This window comes from Danio aesculapii, chromosome 24 (assembly GCF_903798145.1).
Source record: "Danio aesculapii chromosome 24, fDanAes4.1, whole genome shotgun sequence".
NCBI classification, from domain to species: Eukaryota; Metazoa; Chordata; class Actinopteri; order Cypriniformes; family Danionidae; genus Danio; species Danio aesculapii.
In genome coordinates this window covers 26,308,548-26,323,035 of record NC_079458.1, presented here as the reverse complement: position 1 = coordinate 26,323,035, position 14,488 = coordinate 26,308,548, and the positions used below count along the sequence as shown (strand labels likewise).

The 14,488-nt window shown below is 34.2% G+C and overlaps 1 protein-coding gene across 12 annotated transcripts in view; it reads right to left on the bottom strand.

The window, feature by feature from the left end:
- The window catches only part of si:ch211-285f17.1 (sickle tail protein homolog), a 301,601-nt gene that overhangs the window by 41,971 nt on the left and 245,142 nt on the right, over positions 1–14,488 (bottom strand). For all 12 annotated transcript variants that reach the window (XM_056450184.1, XM_056450187.1, XM_056450189.1 and 9 more), the window contains one exon: positions 2,160–2,893. In XM_056450184.1, the coding sequence (XP_056306159.1) occupies positions 2,160–2,893 (734 nt within the window). The remainder of the gene's footprint in view (positions 1–2,159; positions 2,894–14,488) is intronic.

Genomic DNA, 14,488 nt, shown 5'->3' with positions numbered 1-14,488 from the left:
AAATAAACCATAATGTGATCTGAACTGTGAGATATGTGATCCGTTTCACCACTAGTACATACTATAAGGATGTAGTAAGTAGGCGAATAGGGACGCAACATTTATCTTAATTTACTGTTGCATATTGTGCCATGGATTGAGATTAAATTTAAATGGAAACAAATTACAAGACACATACCAAGTAGTGAACAAAAGAGAAGATCTGAATGAGTATCGTAGTGGGCAGGCTACCAAAAATGCATTGTTGTGATCGGCAGTATCTCACATTAAGTTATGAATTTGTTCATATATCAGTCGTTTTGTGTTTTGATTGAAATCAGTTGTATGGCAGTTCACTTCACCCTACCGTGTCATCTCACTCAGTGTGAAAGGGCCTTAGATAAAGAAAGAGTTTACCAACACATTAAAACAATTTGTGACTGAACTAGCAGACTAAATTAGCAGTTTTCCGTATTTTGTGATTCATGTTTTTATTTTAACCCATTTATATTTGCATTATGGGACCTAAATCTTTCTTGCAACATCTCTAACCATGAAAAAATAGAAAAAGTGACTTTTATTAACATTTTAAGAGTTTTAACACGTTTTATCAATAGCTTAAAGTGATATATTGCCTGGATTGGATTGGTGTAATAAGGTTCAAAAACCTCATAATAAACTGCCAGTATCTCTTATTTTGCAAACTTATTTTATATATATATATATATATATATATATATATATATATATATATATATATATATATATATATATATATATATATATATATATATATATATATATTTATTATTTTTTTTTTTTAGCTATATATATATATATATATATATATATATATATATATATATATATATATATATATATATATATATATATGATTTCTTATAAATTTAATTATTCCAAACTACTAAAATGTCAATAAAAGTCAACATAGTTAAATTGTAGAGTAGGGTTGGGGGTTGATAGACGATGCCATCGTCCATCGCTGATGGCCGATAGATGTCACAATGCTGAGCCGGCACCTCAATCCTCTGCCCGCCCTCATCGCAGCAGCAAACCGCTCGCTAAAAATACATACCCAGGCCCTGTTTATACATCCACATCCACACTGGCATTTCATCTAGTATTTCTGCAAAGCCCTCCTTCCACACTATACCGCTGAAAACACTTATCACGTGACCACACACACACACTGTCATGCGCTGCAGCGGACGTGCATGTCTAAGCTCCAGCAGTCTTGAGGACAAAACCCCAGAGAGCAGTGCACGTCGAACAGTTTATCAAGGATGTAGGCTGTCACTGGATCGCGTCTCACTATAGTTGTTAAACATGATATTTAATTGCTCTTGTCTCTATCTAACGACTCTTCAGTCTTTTGAATCTATCAGGTAACGTTTCACAGCGTCAGTACCCTGTTTCAAGCTTTCGTTTTCCTGCTTGTACTTAGTAATTTTAGCAAAATCCTCAGATACTGTTAGTTGGTTCCTGTTGGTTGGGCAACTTTGGTTGTGCATCTTATTTATTTATCATTTATTTATTTACTTATCTATTTATGATTTGGTTATGGGTAAAATGAGTCAGGTAGTTGAAACGATTGGCTACAAATAATTAATTCGTTATCGTTTATTCATAAATAATTCATTCACCGCTGCCTACTATGACATAATTGTCCATGGCGATGTTTCACATTAGACATCATACGACAAATTGGTCGACATCGCCCAACCCTACTGCAGATGAATTTTCAACATCAAATGTCGACAAAGCAGAAATTAAGTTCCCATAATGCAATTCACAATCGGAAATAAACAGAAAACACTTGTGAAACACAAAATACGGAAACTATTAATTAAAATATATTTTTACAGTGTAGACTCTTTTTTTATTAATATTTTTTGTATTTTTGAACTCAAACCCACCTAAAAAGTTTTGTCAAACCAAAAAATATACACAAACATAATAATAATGGCTGCTAGTATTTAGACAAGACACGGTCGATGGGTTTTGGATGCGGTTAGGAAATGTAATGATGCAGAGGAAGACAACAAACCGATGCAGAGTTAGAAAATGAACAAGTCATGGATGCTAATATATCCTGCGATGGACAGTTAGTTCTTTTCATGCTTGGAAACCCCAGTTTGCTCCTGAATAAATTAACTTACCGTGTTTGAGGGTCTGTCGGGGGGGCCAGAGGATTGTGAACCTGAAGATCGGGGGTGGCTGGAGACGCCATTCCACCTCTTGCCTTTACCATGGCATCCATAGGAGGAGCCTCCTTCCTAAATGATTGTCTAACAGGTGAAGCCCGTTCCAAAGTCATGGAACTCTGCGGTTGGACCGTATGGATGTCCACCATTCTCATCTCACCCATTCGGTGCGGGGATGGGGGCGGGGTTTTGGAGCCAAGCATGGGGAGTTGGCTATTCCTGCTTTTCTGTCGGAAGAGATGGTCTGGGGGCTCCAAGGGAACACCGGGGTTGCTGTACGAGCGCATGGTGGCACGGTGGTAGGCGTGGTCTACTGTGTCAGGGGGCGGGGCATGGTGATGTAACATATAAGGGTCGGCGTAATGACTTTCAGCTCTGGTGTTCAGAGTCATGGTCTTCGCAGCTACATCCTCGTCAGGTTTGACGTCCCGCCTCTCCAAGATGGCACTCGGGCAGGGGGAGGACGCTCGGGCAGGGGCTGGAAGTGTGTGTCCGGCTCGCTCACGTGGCATTGTGGCAACACCTCCACCTGGGTTGCGTGGGCCAAAGGGAATTCGAGACGGGGAGGGGGGCATCCCGTGAGGTGTGGTGGGTGACATGGAGCCCTGCATGTGGGGTGGTGGAGGACCCATCGGGGGCTGCCGGAGTGGGTGACCATCCCGTCCAGCAAATATCATCTCCCTATGAACCTGAACAAGAGAAAACAGATATATGTATTTGAGAAAACATCTTAAAAACAGCTAAAATTTAAGAGCTTTGACTAGTCTGAAAGGGTTTTTGGGTCTTCCCGGCTTATATAGAAATCTGACACATTTAATTGATTCATGTCATTTGCATAGATATATGCAAATGGCATAAATGACATGCAAGTACATTGGTTTTATGTAATATGTAATTTATGCAACATATATTTTCAAATGTTGAAAAATGGCACCATATACATCATAACAAATATACCAGTGTATTTGTTATTTGAAAACATATGTACATATTTATAATTCTAATGGTGAAAAAAAATCCAAGCTAAATTCTGTCAGAATTTAATCAAAATACCTCCAACTTAATTTATATTTTGTAATTAGATGGCAAATAGATGAGATAATATGTATCTGTTTTCCACCTTACCTGATTTATATCACAGCATTACCTTATCAAACAATGATAACCAAAAAGTGACAGAACGCTTCAATTTTATTACTTGAAAACTAAGTTAGCATGCAAAGATATAAAGCAACGTTTACATTTCAGAGTCATTAATTTCCAGACTTCCGTGCAATCTGTCAGACAGTGTGATGGGTGCGTGGTGCATCTTCTTGGCTCAGTACCATGCCTTCGACAGTGGTGATATTTTCAGTACAGGCAGTGCGGGGACAACCACTTCCCACCAAATGACATACTGATCCAGTGCAATCAATTTTCACCAACAAGTAATCCAATCCACCTTTTGTCCTATTTTTAGTCAGAGATTCCAGAAGAAAACATGAAGCACTGTAGTCTTTCAGTTTTCTTAAATCTTTGATCAAACTCTTATCTTCATTCGAAAACACCATTTTTATTTAAGCCTTTTGCATCTAAATATAAATAAGTCATCATCACACCATCATTACGTTATCGCCAAGGAACGTAAATATAAGGATTATTCTAATGCACAGATTGCGCTTTTATTCCTGTATGAATTTTTTTTGTAGCAGGATAAGTAATCTTATTTTCATATGATATATTATTGCCTGTTTATATATACACATATATATATATATATACACATATATATATATATATATATATATATATATATATATATATATATATATATATATATATATAGCTATAGATACTTACATACATACATTCATGCAACAGTTCTGTCTGGTTCTCGATTCTGATTGACTGATATCAGAACTCGTACAGCCTCTTTACCCTTGTGTATTACTCCACCCACACCAGTGTCAAGCAGGATTACAGTTTGACAAATATTGCCGCTGTTGGACAACATAATGTAGGCTTTTTAGGTGAGAATATAGTTGTTTTGTAGCAGAGCGAGGACGGTTGACATTGTCCATCTTATACAAGATGGCGACAGTGGCTGCATAATAAGCCCTTAGAGGAGAAAAATACTGCTTAAACTACAAACTACAGCTGATCAAATCATTATAAATTTGGTAAGTGGCATTCTAAGTCGATCTCTCTCTTTTGTATGTTGCAGTGCTGTATCTATACCATAATTGTAGTTTATTGAGTGTGAGATGGGACTCACATATCAGGAATTTATTTTGTGTTGGCCACTCTTTGTATAACCCTGAGTTACTTTTTGGTTGGCCATCTGATTGTTTCTATTGAGCCTCCTGTTTTCATTACAGCAGACTAATTCAGTAAACAGAAAGAAAGAAGAAATGCTTGCATGTGTTAAAAGTTTTTCGTTATCACAAATACAACGGTAATCTGCTAGTATTTGCGTTGCTTTGACTTTTTCGGGATTAATTATTGTGATATCCTGATTACAAAAAGAGAAATACTGAGAAATGTCTCTAGACTGATGGAATTGCATGCCCTTCAGCCTTATAATCTTAAAATGTGAGCGAAATCACCTGTTTTGTCATCACTTTAGACATTACGCTAGAGAATCATTCAAATACTAGCTCTCAAGTGACATTGGTGAAGTAGCAACAGTTTCTGCTGTTCTGAAGTCAGCCGCAAATGTGAATGAATGGTGGAAGAAGGTAGTTCCTCATGCCTCCCACCAGTGCCGATACACAGGCATTTCGCACTGCTACACATGTGATATAGCTCATTTAGATATAGATCAGATTTCTATGCGGGTAGCTGAGTGTGGTTAAATTATTAAAATATTAGTACATATTTTGAATTAGATTTGTATTTATATGTTTAGTTTTGTAATTTTAGTGCATAATATTTTCTTCTTTTCTGTAAGTTTTTAAAGTTATGTTTTTCATTTAATACCTACTGTGTATTTGAATTAAGCTATATTCCAGTAAACTAAACCAAGTTTCAGTCATGTTGGTTAAAACAACACTGACAAGTACACACACACACACACACAAACGCACGCACGCAAGCAAATGCAATCCTCAAAGTTCTGGTTTAGTCTAGAAAGTCTTTTCTGTTCAGTCACCACAGTGAGAATGAAAGAAGTGTTACATTTCCATCTCACATGTGAAAAGGAAGGGCTGAAACAGGTCAAATAAAGAAACACTGGGGATTTTTTTTCCTGCTCGGTTAGTTCAAATAATATATCATTGTGCTCCAGCTAAATTCAGAGCACCTGTAATATGTGCTGGTTTTAAAACATGCAGCACACATGGCCTGCCTGACACGACCTGACCACCCAAGAAGGTCCCCGGAGTAGACTAATCACACTAATACGCTTCAGATGGAAACTAATATTCTGAGAGAAAAAAAAATACAAGTATGTGTGTGTCTGAGACAGAGCCTGGGTGAATAGCATTTGTATACATTCCGCAATGTAATTAAAAGGAAGAAATGGGTATAGTATTGCAGTAAACAGATTCATTTGTCCATAAGTGATGCTACTAGGTTACCAAAATCTACAAAAAGCAAAATATGGACTAATATGCGACAAACAAACAGCCATTTCTTTTAGAATTAATTAATAGACACAAGGGGGGAAAGTACAACAACATTTTATTATTATTATTATTATTATTATTATAATTATTATTAATTTTATTTATTAAAAAAAATAATAATAAATATATATATATATATATATATATATATATATATATATATATATATATATATATATATATATATATATATATATATATATTATTATTTTTTTACTTGGCTGCATAAATGCGCAACACATATTTGTTAACTTGTGGGACTGTAACACGTGCAACCACACGTGCCTACAGACTTATTTTGCAAAAGAAGCAAAATGAAACAAGAATATTGCTATAGACAAGAATATATATTTATTTATTTATTTTATAATTTTTTTTTAATCATTTAATTGACACCATTAATCGGTAAAAAAAATGGACCCTTTCGGTTAATGGTTAATCAGTAATTATGAGAATACAGTGTAAAACCCAACAGGCAACTTTATCAAATTAAATGAGTGTATCAACTTAATTTACTGAACGTTAATTCTACTCATTTGAAAAGAGTTTTGAACTCAAGTGTTGAAGGAAATGAGTTAATTAAATACCTCATTACTTCAGCTTAAATAGAGTAAGTTCACAGTTTTTTGGGTTTTAGCGTGTAGTTGTGATTTTTGAAGGCATTCTCAGTTTATCTGAATAATTAGAACTTTATATTTTATCAGACTGGCTTGATATACACTTGCATCTTATTTATTTAATTATCAGTCATGTCCAGCAGATATTGCGAATAACTGTTTACAATTTTTATTCAATAACAGGAACAAGCTTCCAAAATAACAGAGTGCTACAAAAGTAAAACCAAAAACCAACAACAATAAAACAAACTACTGACACATTTAAACACTTCAAGCGCAACGGGAGCAAATGAAAGATTTCCTATCTATCGGTGCTTCAGAATGCAGAACTTCACGCCTGAGGATACTGAACAGACAAACTCGGATGTATGTGGCTCCAAACTCAACAATGAGGAGCAACAGGAAAAACCATATGACTCGACAGATGAATAGAATTCAGAGAGAGAAATAAGAACTGGTTTTGAGTGAAACTACACATGTACTTTTTCAGAGCATAAAATAGCAGGAAACAAAGAGACCATTCAGACTTTTCCATCACCTCAGGCCCAATTTCATTTTGCACAAAGCCTGATTTTTCTTTACTTTTAAAAATAAATGATCAGTAACTCATTTAAAGCAAAAGTTCCCAAATCAAATCTGCTGGTATTTCGCTTTGGATGCAGTTCCTTATGAAGGGAAATCAGTTCGGAAGCTTGAGTTATTGTCTGACTGTCTCTGCGTCATCCAAACGTAGAAAACAAACAAACTGAGATGTACAGAAGAAACAGACCAGAGCATTCCTTTAAGTCAAAGAGCTTTTTAGAACAATAGAAAGATGACAAAATAATGTACTTTGAAAGTGTTGCCCTGCCTCTGTGTATGCGAAACAATGAGAGCTTTGTGCAGGTTGAGTCAGAGCTCAGGCTACACCCAGAACAGGTCAAACTTCCAAATCTGTATCTGCTTTTGACACCAGCATACTGTTCTGCTACATTGTATCACTATGGTAGCGAATGCTATCAATAAACATGCAGTTCAGTCACTGAGTTTACCGCTTTACACCTATATTTTTTTACTCTATAAAATAAAAGGAGTCTCTCAGACACGTTGTTTGAAGAAATGGTGGATTTTGATGTCACAAGCAAGTAAACAATGCTGGAAATGACTTTCTTGAACTGCCCAGTTCATTGCTGACCATCATTGCTGCACTGATATCCTGTACAGCCGTATTACAGTTCTACTTTTGTTACATTGTGTATGTACAACTGTTTGATGGTGTAAGTATGTAAATACACAATAAAATCAACCACGGAGTGTCTCAACTCTTTTGAATGAGGAACTATTTTTTCCACCATGAATTCCTCTCTGTCACTATTTGTATTATTTCCTTAACCTCTTAAAACCTGAATGTTTCTTTCAGAAAAATGTAAAAGTACATTTCCCTTGTTCTTAAGGCTTCCATAAAAAAAACCTCATTGAATCAGACGCAGGGTCAAAATCATGTAAAAAATGATGACACAGAGGAGAATCTTGCTGGCAGATCATGATTGTAATGGCAAAAATAACATCCACTAATAAAACAACATCAATCCACAGAGTTATGCCTGTATTTCTCGGCTGTATCTGGGTATTCACTAAATTAACCCCATAAAGCCATGCAAATTAAACACTAGATCACTAGGGTATAAATACAGTAATACAAAACAAAAAGATTGAGTCTGATTTATTCTGTATTGCCAATAGTTTAGCAGTAGTTTAAAATGTCTACTGAGGAAGGCTCCTTTAAAGGATTAGTTCACCCAAAAACTAGCCGTATCAGGTCCCGATGTGTGTTTACTATAAGCAATATGATGCTTGAATATAAGGTTTGAATTTTTTGTGTAGCAACTAAAATGAATACTTTTGTCACAACTTACACCGATCCAGGCTTGTAAATCATTGGAATCATTCACTTTCACTCAGGACTATAAATCTGTCACCATATGGACTACATATCCTGTCTTGCACCACACACTCACACCTGTTCCGGTTTTCCGCTGATTGCTAAGACACATGACTGAAACTGTTCAGAACTGATTACATGGACTTTAAAAGCAGTACAGACACCCCCCCCCCCCCCCCCCCCCAGTTGATGAGTCTTGTTTAACTGTTTTTTTATTATGACATTTTTCCCTTCCCTTGCCGTGTTTGACCTTTACTTTGTTCTGTTTGTTTACGTTGCTTGCCGCGTGTACTGACCCTGTATGTATCTGTTTGACCCTGTTGACAGTTGCATACCTGACCAATGTCATAATAAACCTGCATTTGAATCATCAACTTCATTGTCCAGTGTCCCTCACATTACAGCTTTTATGAATCTGAACATTTGCCTCAAAATACCTTTATGAATTTACAAATATAAATAAATTAATTAATAAGTTAGTTCATTTAGTTAGCTTACCAATAGCAACTGTCTCTAAATAAATAAATAAATAAAGGCATGTTTTATAAGGGCTTTTCGAAGGCTTTTTTAATGTTAACATTAATTATTTCAGAATTTAGTATTAATCATTGGAACAAAAAAGCAACATACAAGATAAAACATGAGCAGAAAAAAAATCTTGAGCAGAATGTGTCAGACCAGAAACGTGCGACAAGTTTCACAGTTTGCTGCGTTGGAAAGTTCAAGCTTGGTGAACTCTGACCTGCGAAATCGCATCACATTGTGAGACCAATCAAAGATCAAAACATGACCTCTCTGTACAGAAATTTAAAACATGGACCAATCGCTTGCTTTTTAAAATGTCTAATCATCTTGTTTAATCCCACCTCTTCGCAGCGTTGTACAACAGAATTTCACACGCACAAACTCTAGTGTGCCCGCAGCATAAAGCTGCTGTTTTTGGAGTTGCTTAATAATCCTCTGCTGAGATTTTGAGAGATTCAATGTGTTTTATTTCAGTTGATTTTATCTAAGGCTGTGACTGAAGTAAGTTGTAGCTTTGTTTCTCTGCTGTCTTTCTGCTAATTAACAGCAGGTGTTCATCATCAGTGCTCGATCAGCAATCCTTTCATTGTCTCATTAACTTGAGTAACTGTAACTCAATGACTACATTTACATGGTCACCAATAATTCAATTTTAATGTGATTAAGACAATACTCGGATTAAGAGTCTACCATGTAAACAGCGATTTTTGAATAATTTAATCAGATTAAGATCATAATCGAACTAAAGAGAAATCAAATTAAGACATGTGGAGTATGCCGATTTTAGTTGCATTATTGAAGTGCAATACAGACATGTAAACACCTTAATCGAACTATTACCATCATATAGGACTTTTCGCTGCATTTCAGAATTCAGAATCGGTTTTATTGCCAAGTGTGCTTCACACACACAAGGAATTTGTTTTGGCTACAGAAGCTTCCAGTGTACATAAAGTGACAAGTGACAACACAAAATAATCTGAAAAAATAAAATAATAATAATAAAAAATGATGAACATTAAACAGATGCGGTTAGTGAAGAAACCTGGATGTTGAGTTGTGTGTACAGATTGTTATAAATATACAGGTTATAAGGTGCTGTGTACAAGTGCGAATGTAGAAAGTATTGCATTGTACACAGCACCTTATAACCTGTATATTTATTTTGCGCCTGGATAGTCTACACACACACTGCTGTTTGACACTCTTTGCACCTACAGAGTCAGTGAAGACCACAGACACCTGCATCGTGAAATGGTGAGGTTTTTTTTCTTCCCTTCAGCTTGCGGTATGAACGTCCATTAAAACAACACTCTTCCAGCAGTTTATAGTTGCAATATGTCTTTTTTCACAGGGGGCATGCATGAAATATTCCCAAATGAAAGTGAAAGTGCCAAACTGCAGTTAAAAGTCGACAAATTAAACATGAAACACCCGAAATTAAATGAACCTCCGGAGGAAATGCGGATAGCTCAGTGACACGATGACATTATTCGAATGTGTTATAACATGCAAAACGGGATCATGAAAGGAACATTCAAGAAGCAGCTCATGTAAACATCCTAATCTTATTATTGTCTTAATTAGATTAGGGCAAATAATTCGATTAGTGATGTCCATGTAAACGTAGTCAGTGTAGAGAGGGACTAAATACTATCTAAACTGAGTAACTTTTACTCAGAGGATTTTGCTGTGCATGGTCTTTTGCTATTTGCACATGTTGTTTTGAGAAATGCACTTACTGTTTTGCAAATTTCAATTCTGATCTGAGAAATATACTAAAGCGACTAAGAAAAACGGTAAGCATAAATAAACAAAAATAAACAAATAAAAGAGATCTTTAACTTCTTTAACTAATCTTAAACTTTTGTGAATTATAAAAAGTATTACTGAAACACATTTTATGATAATTTGCAACCTAAATACAGAATCACATTTACACAATATACTTACACACACATATACACTCATCAGGTCAGCAGACTTTGCAGTATTCCTCTGACTTTGATTGATTGGGAGGCATAAAATTGCTCTCCAGATGTTACCTGAGCAACACTGTGTGAGTAACATGAAAGTTCTTGCCTGTCTCTGCATTCTCAGCTCTTCATTACCTTAAAAGGTAGAGAATCTGCTGGAGGAAGACTAACTCGAAATATTAAACCTGTGATAAATAAAGAAATCAAAAGACGGTGGAATGTGAACATTTGGTTTGAATTTGGCCCAAGAAGACTTAAAGACAACTTCTGATTACCCCTTTTTCCACTCGTTTTTTTCTCTTTCACAGATAAAATGCTGCAAAATCTTTATTTAACCTATGTCTGAAAAGTGTAAGATAATAAAAGGTAGTTGATCACTTTAGATGTTGTTTTTGTACATGGGTAATCAGAAAAGTGGATCAAACTTCATGTCAACAGTCATGATGTCTGGTTGTTTGAGATCAGTTTGAGCATACATTCAGTGCAGAGAGCTGAAGTCAGACTGCGTTGATTTTTATGGGTCTGTTTCAAGTTAAGAGCCGTCTGTAAACTTTGGTCAGTCACGTTGAACAATAATCCGCTTGCTGTTTTAATAGACTGGCACTGAGACACACATAGCTGCATGTGTGTGTGTGCTCAGACATGTGTGTGTGTGTGTGTGTGTGTGTGTGTGTGTGTGTGTGTGTGTGTGTGTGTGTGTGTGTGTGTGGCTGTGTATTTAGGTATGGATTCCAAATCGGGTCTACTGTTCCAACAATCTCATTAAGTCGCTTATATATTCTAGACATTGAACAAAAAGATATTTGTTTCATACAAAAACACATTCAAAGGCTGAAACAGCAGGGCAATACAAAGAAATGTTTGCTTTTATGCATTATGTTTTAGGCTAATCTCTTTTAAACTTTTCGATACTGATTTTTTAAAATTAAATAAAATAAAAATTTGTATTTTATAAAATTAAATTAAATTAAATTAAATTAAATTAAATTAAATTAAATTAAATTAAATTAAATTAAATTAAATTAAATTAAATTAAATTAAATTAAATTAAATTAAATTAAATTAGACTAAATTAAATTAAATTAAAGTGTTCCCCATTATTTTTGTTTTGTTTTGTGATAACTGAATTTTAAAGTTCATTTATTCATTCATTTTCTTTTCTGCTTAATCCCTATATTATTTTGGGGTCACCACAGCAGAATGAACCGCCAACTCATCCAGCATATGTTTTAAGCGGCGCATACCCTTCCAGCTGCAGCCCATCACAGGGAATCATCCATACACACTCATTCACACACATACACTACAGACAATTTGGCTTACCCAATTCACCTATAGTGCATGTCTTTGGACTTGTGGAGGAAACCGGAGCACTCAGAGAAAACCCACGCGAACACGAGGACAATATACAAACTCCACACAGAAATGCCAACTGACCCAGCCGAGGCTTGAATCAGCGACCTTCTTGTTGTGAGGTGAACATGATACCCACTGCGCCACCGTGCAGCCCCAAATGTTAAAGTTCTTGCGTAATAAACAAATTAACTAATTAATCAATTTATAAATGCATTTTTGCACCCTATGTTTTATATCACTTTTTTTTAAAAAATGTTATGTTTAATTTTATATATAAGTTTTAAGCAACAAAACAGCTGATTTAATTTCATTTAAGTTATTCTTTTTAATTTAACTTTTTTTTCAGTTTTGTGATGAAACAAAATTATATAATCAATTCATAAATAAATGTTTCCGTTTAATTTTTATTTTTTTATTTGTAAGTTTTAAGCAACAAACGATTTTTTAAAAATAATTAAATAAAATTATTGAATTTGTTTATATTATACAAGAACTTTAACATTCAATCGTCACAAAACAGAAGAAGTATAATGGGGAAAAATTAAAGTTAATTTTAAAAAACGTAATCAAATTAAATTTAAAATTAAATAAATAATTAAATTAATTAAAAAGTAATAAAAAAATATATATTAAAATAAACATTTTACTAAATAAAATTTTTTTAAATCTAATTTAACTTATTTTTTCCTCTTATTCAATGTTTTTTCTGTTTTGTGATGACTATTAATTAATTCATAAATAAATGTTTAAATTTATGCACCCTATTTTTATACCACTTTTAAAAGTTATTATATATTATATATTATATATTAGATTTTTTTATTTGTAAGTTTTAAGCAACAAAAAGTCCAGTTTAATTTGTAAAAATAAAATAAAATAAAATAAAATAAAATAAAATAAAATAAAATAAAATAAAATAAAATAAAATAAAATAAAATAAAATAAAATAAAATAAAATAAAATAAAATTGATTTAATTTAATTTCCCGCATTATTCAATGGCTTTATATTTTATGATACCTGTACGGTAAAGTTCTTGGATGAAAACTAAATAAATAAATAAATATTTTATAAATAATTGTGCTTATCAAGTAGTTTTTACAAGTGATTAAAATGCTCTAGACCTTTTCTTCCTCGCTTTGCCACAGAAACACACACAAATGGTTTGTTTAAACAGCTGCAGTGTTTTCTTTTTTTTTTTTTGATTAGTCTGTTAAGTCTGAATATCTCCATGCTTGCTTAAACTGAAAACAGCTGATTGTGTGTTTCTCTCTTTAAACTTGATATTTTTGAAAAACAATCAAAGTATGTTTTTAAAATGTAAACAATCTGTCAGAGTTAGTGAACAGAAAATATTCAATGTCAAGTCCCCACAAAGAGTCCATCAAAACGTGTGTGTGCTTGCTCATGGACGTGTGTTTAGTATAAGCTCTGGATGAAAGCATAATGTATCTCTCGTCCCTCGACACTTACAACATTAACAACTGTGGTCAAAACACCAGAGTGTGTGTATTTGTGTGTGTCCATCATGTGTGTGAGAGTGTGTGTGTGTGTGTGTGTGTGCGTGTGTGTGTGTGTGTGTGTTCAGCCCCTTAAATCCACTTCCATATTTGAATGGCTGAAACAAACACAATTACTCTGGGAGATTTGCAAGCGATCCTCCCTACTGGATATATTTCCATATTTACACAATATGCCGTTTATCCTGTCACGCTTGACAAAAACAAGTCAATAAACCATTAACCATCTGTCTTATTATGTTACATATCAACAGATAATTATGTCCTGACGTTTTTATGGCTATATTGATTCAGTTTCAGGTTTCGTGAACATATAAGCCATTGTTTTTGGAGATCTGCTGCTGTGTGTTGATACTGAATGTTTCATTTTTCGACAGAAGGGAAGATGGAAGCAGAAGAATGACTCTCATGTGACATAAAAGTGCTGTGTTTATGATTCCCTGCTCTTCGATTGGCTGAGGAGAGATTGAAGTAATCTGTACTGAGTTTAAAAGACGTTCATATTTGATCACATTACTGTGGTATATATACAGACATGAATCACAGCTGAATATGAGGAACAAAAAAGTTTTTATTTGTTGTGAAGTTGTATTAGATATGCTTGTTTAACTATTATCTAACTAATATACTTATGTTTATTAATATTTAACGTAAATATAACTGCAATTTCTTTTTATTTAACTACCTGCCAAAAACATATTTCTGAGTTGCTAGTAGGAGTATATAAAAGCAATAAACAAACAAATGAACAAATACATATTTTGA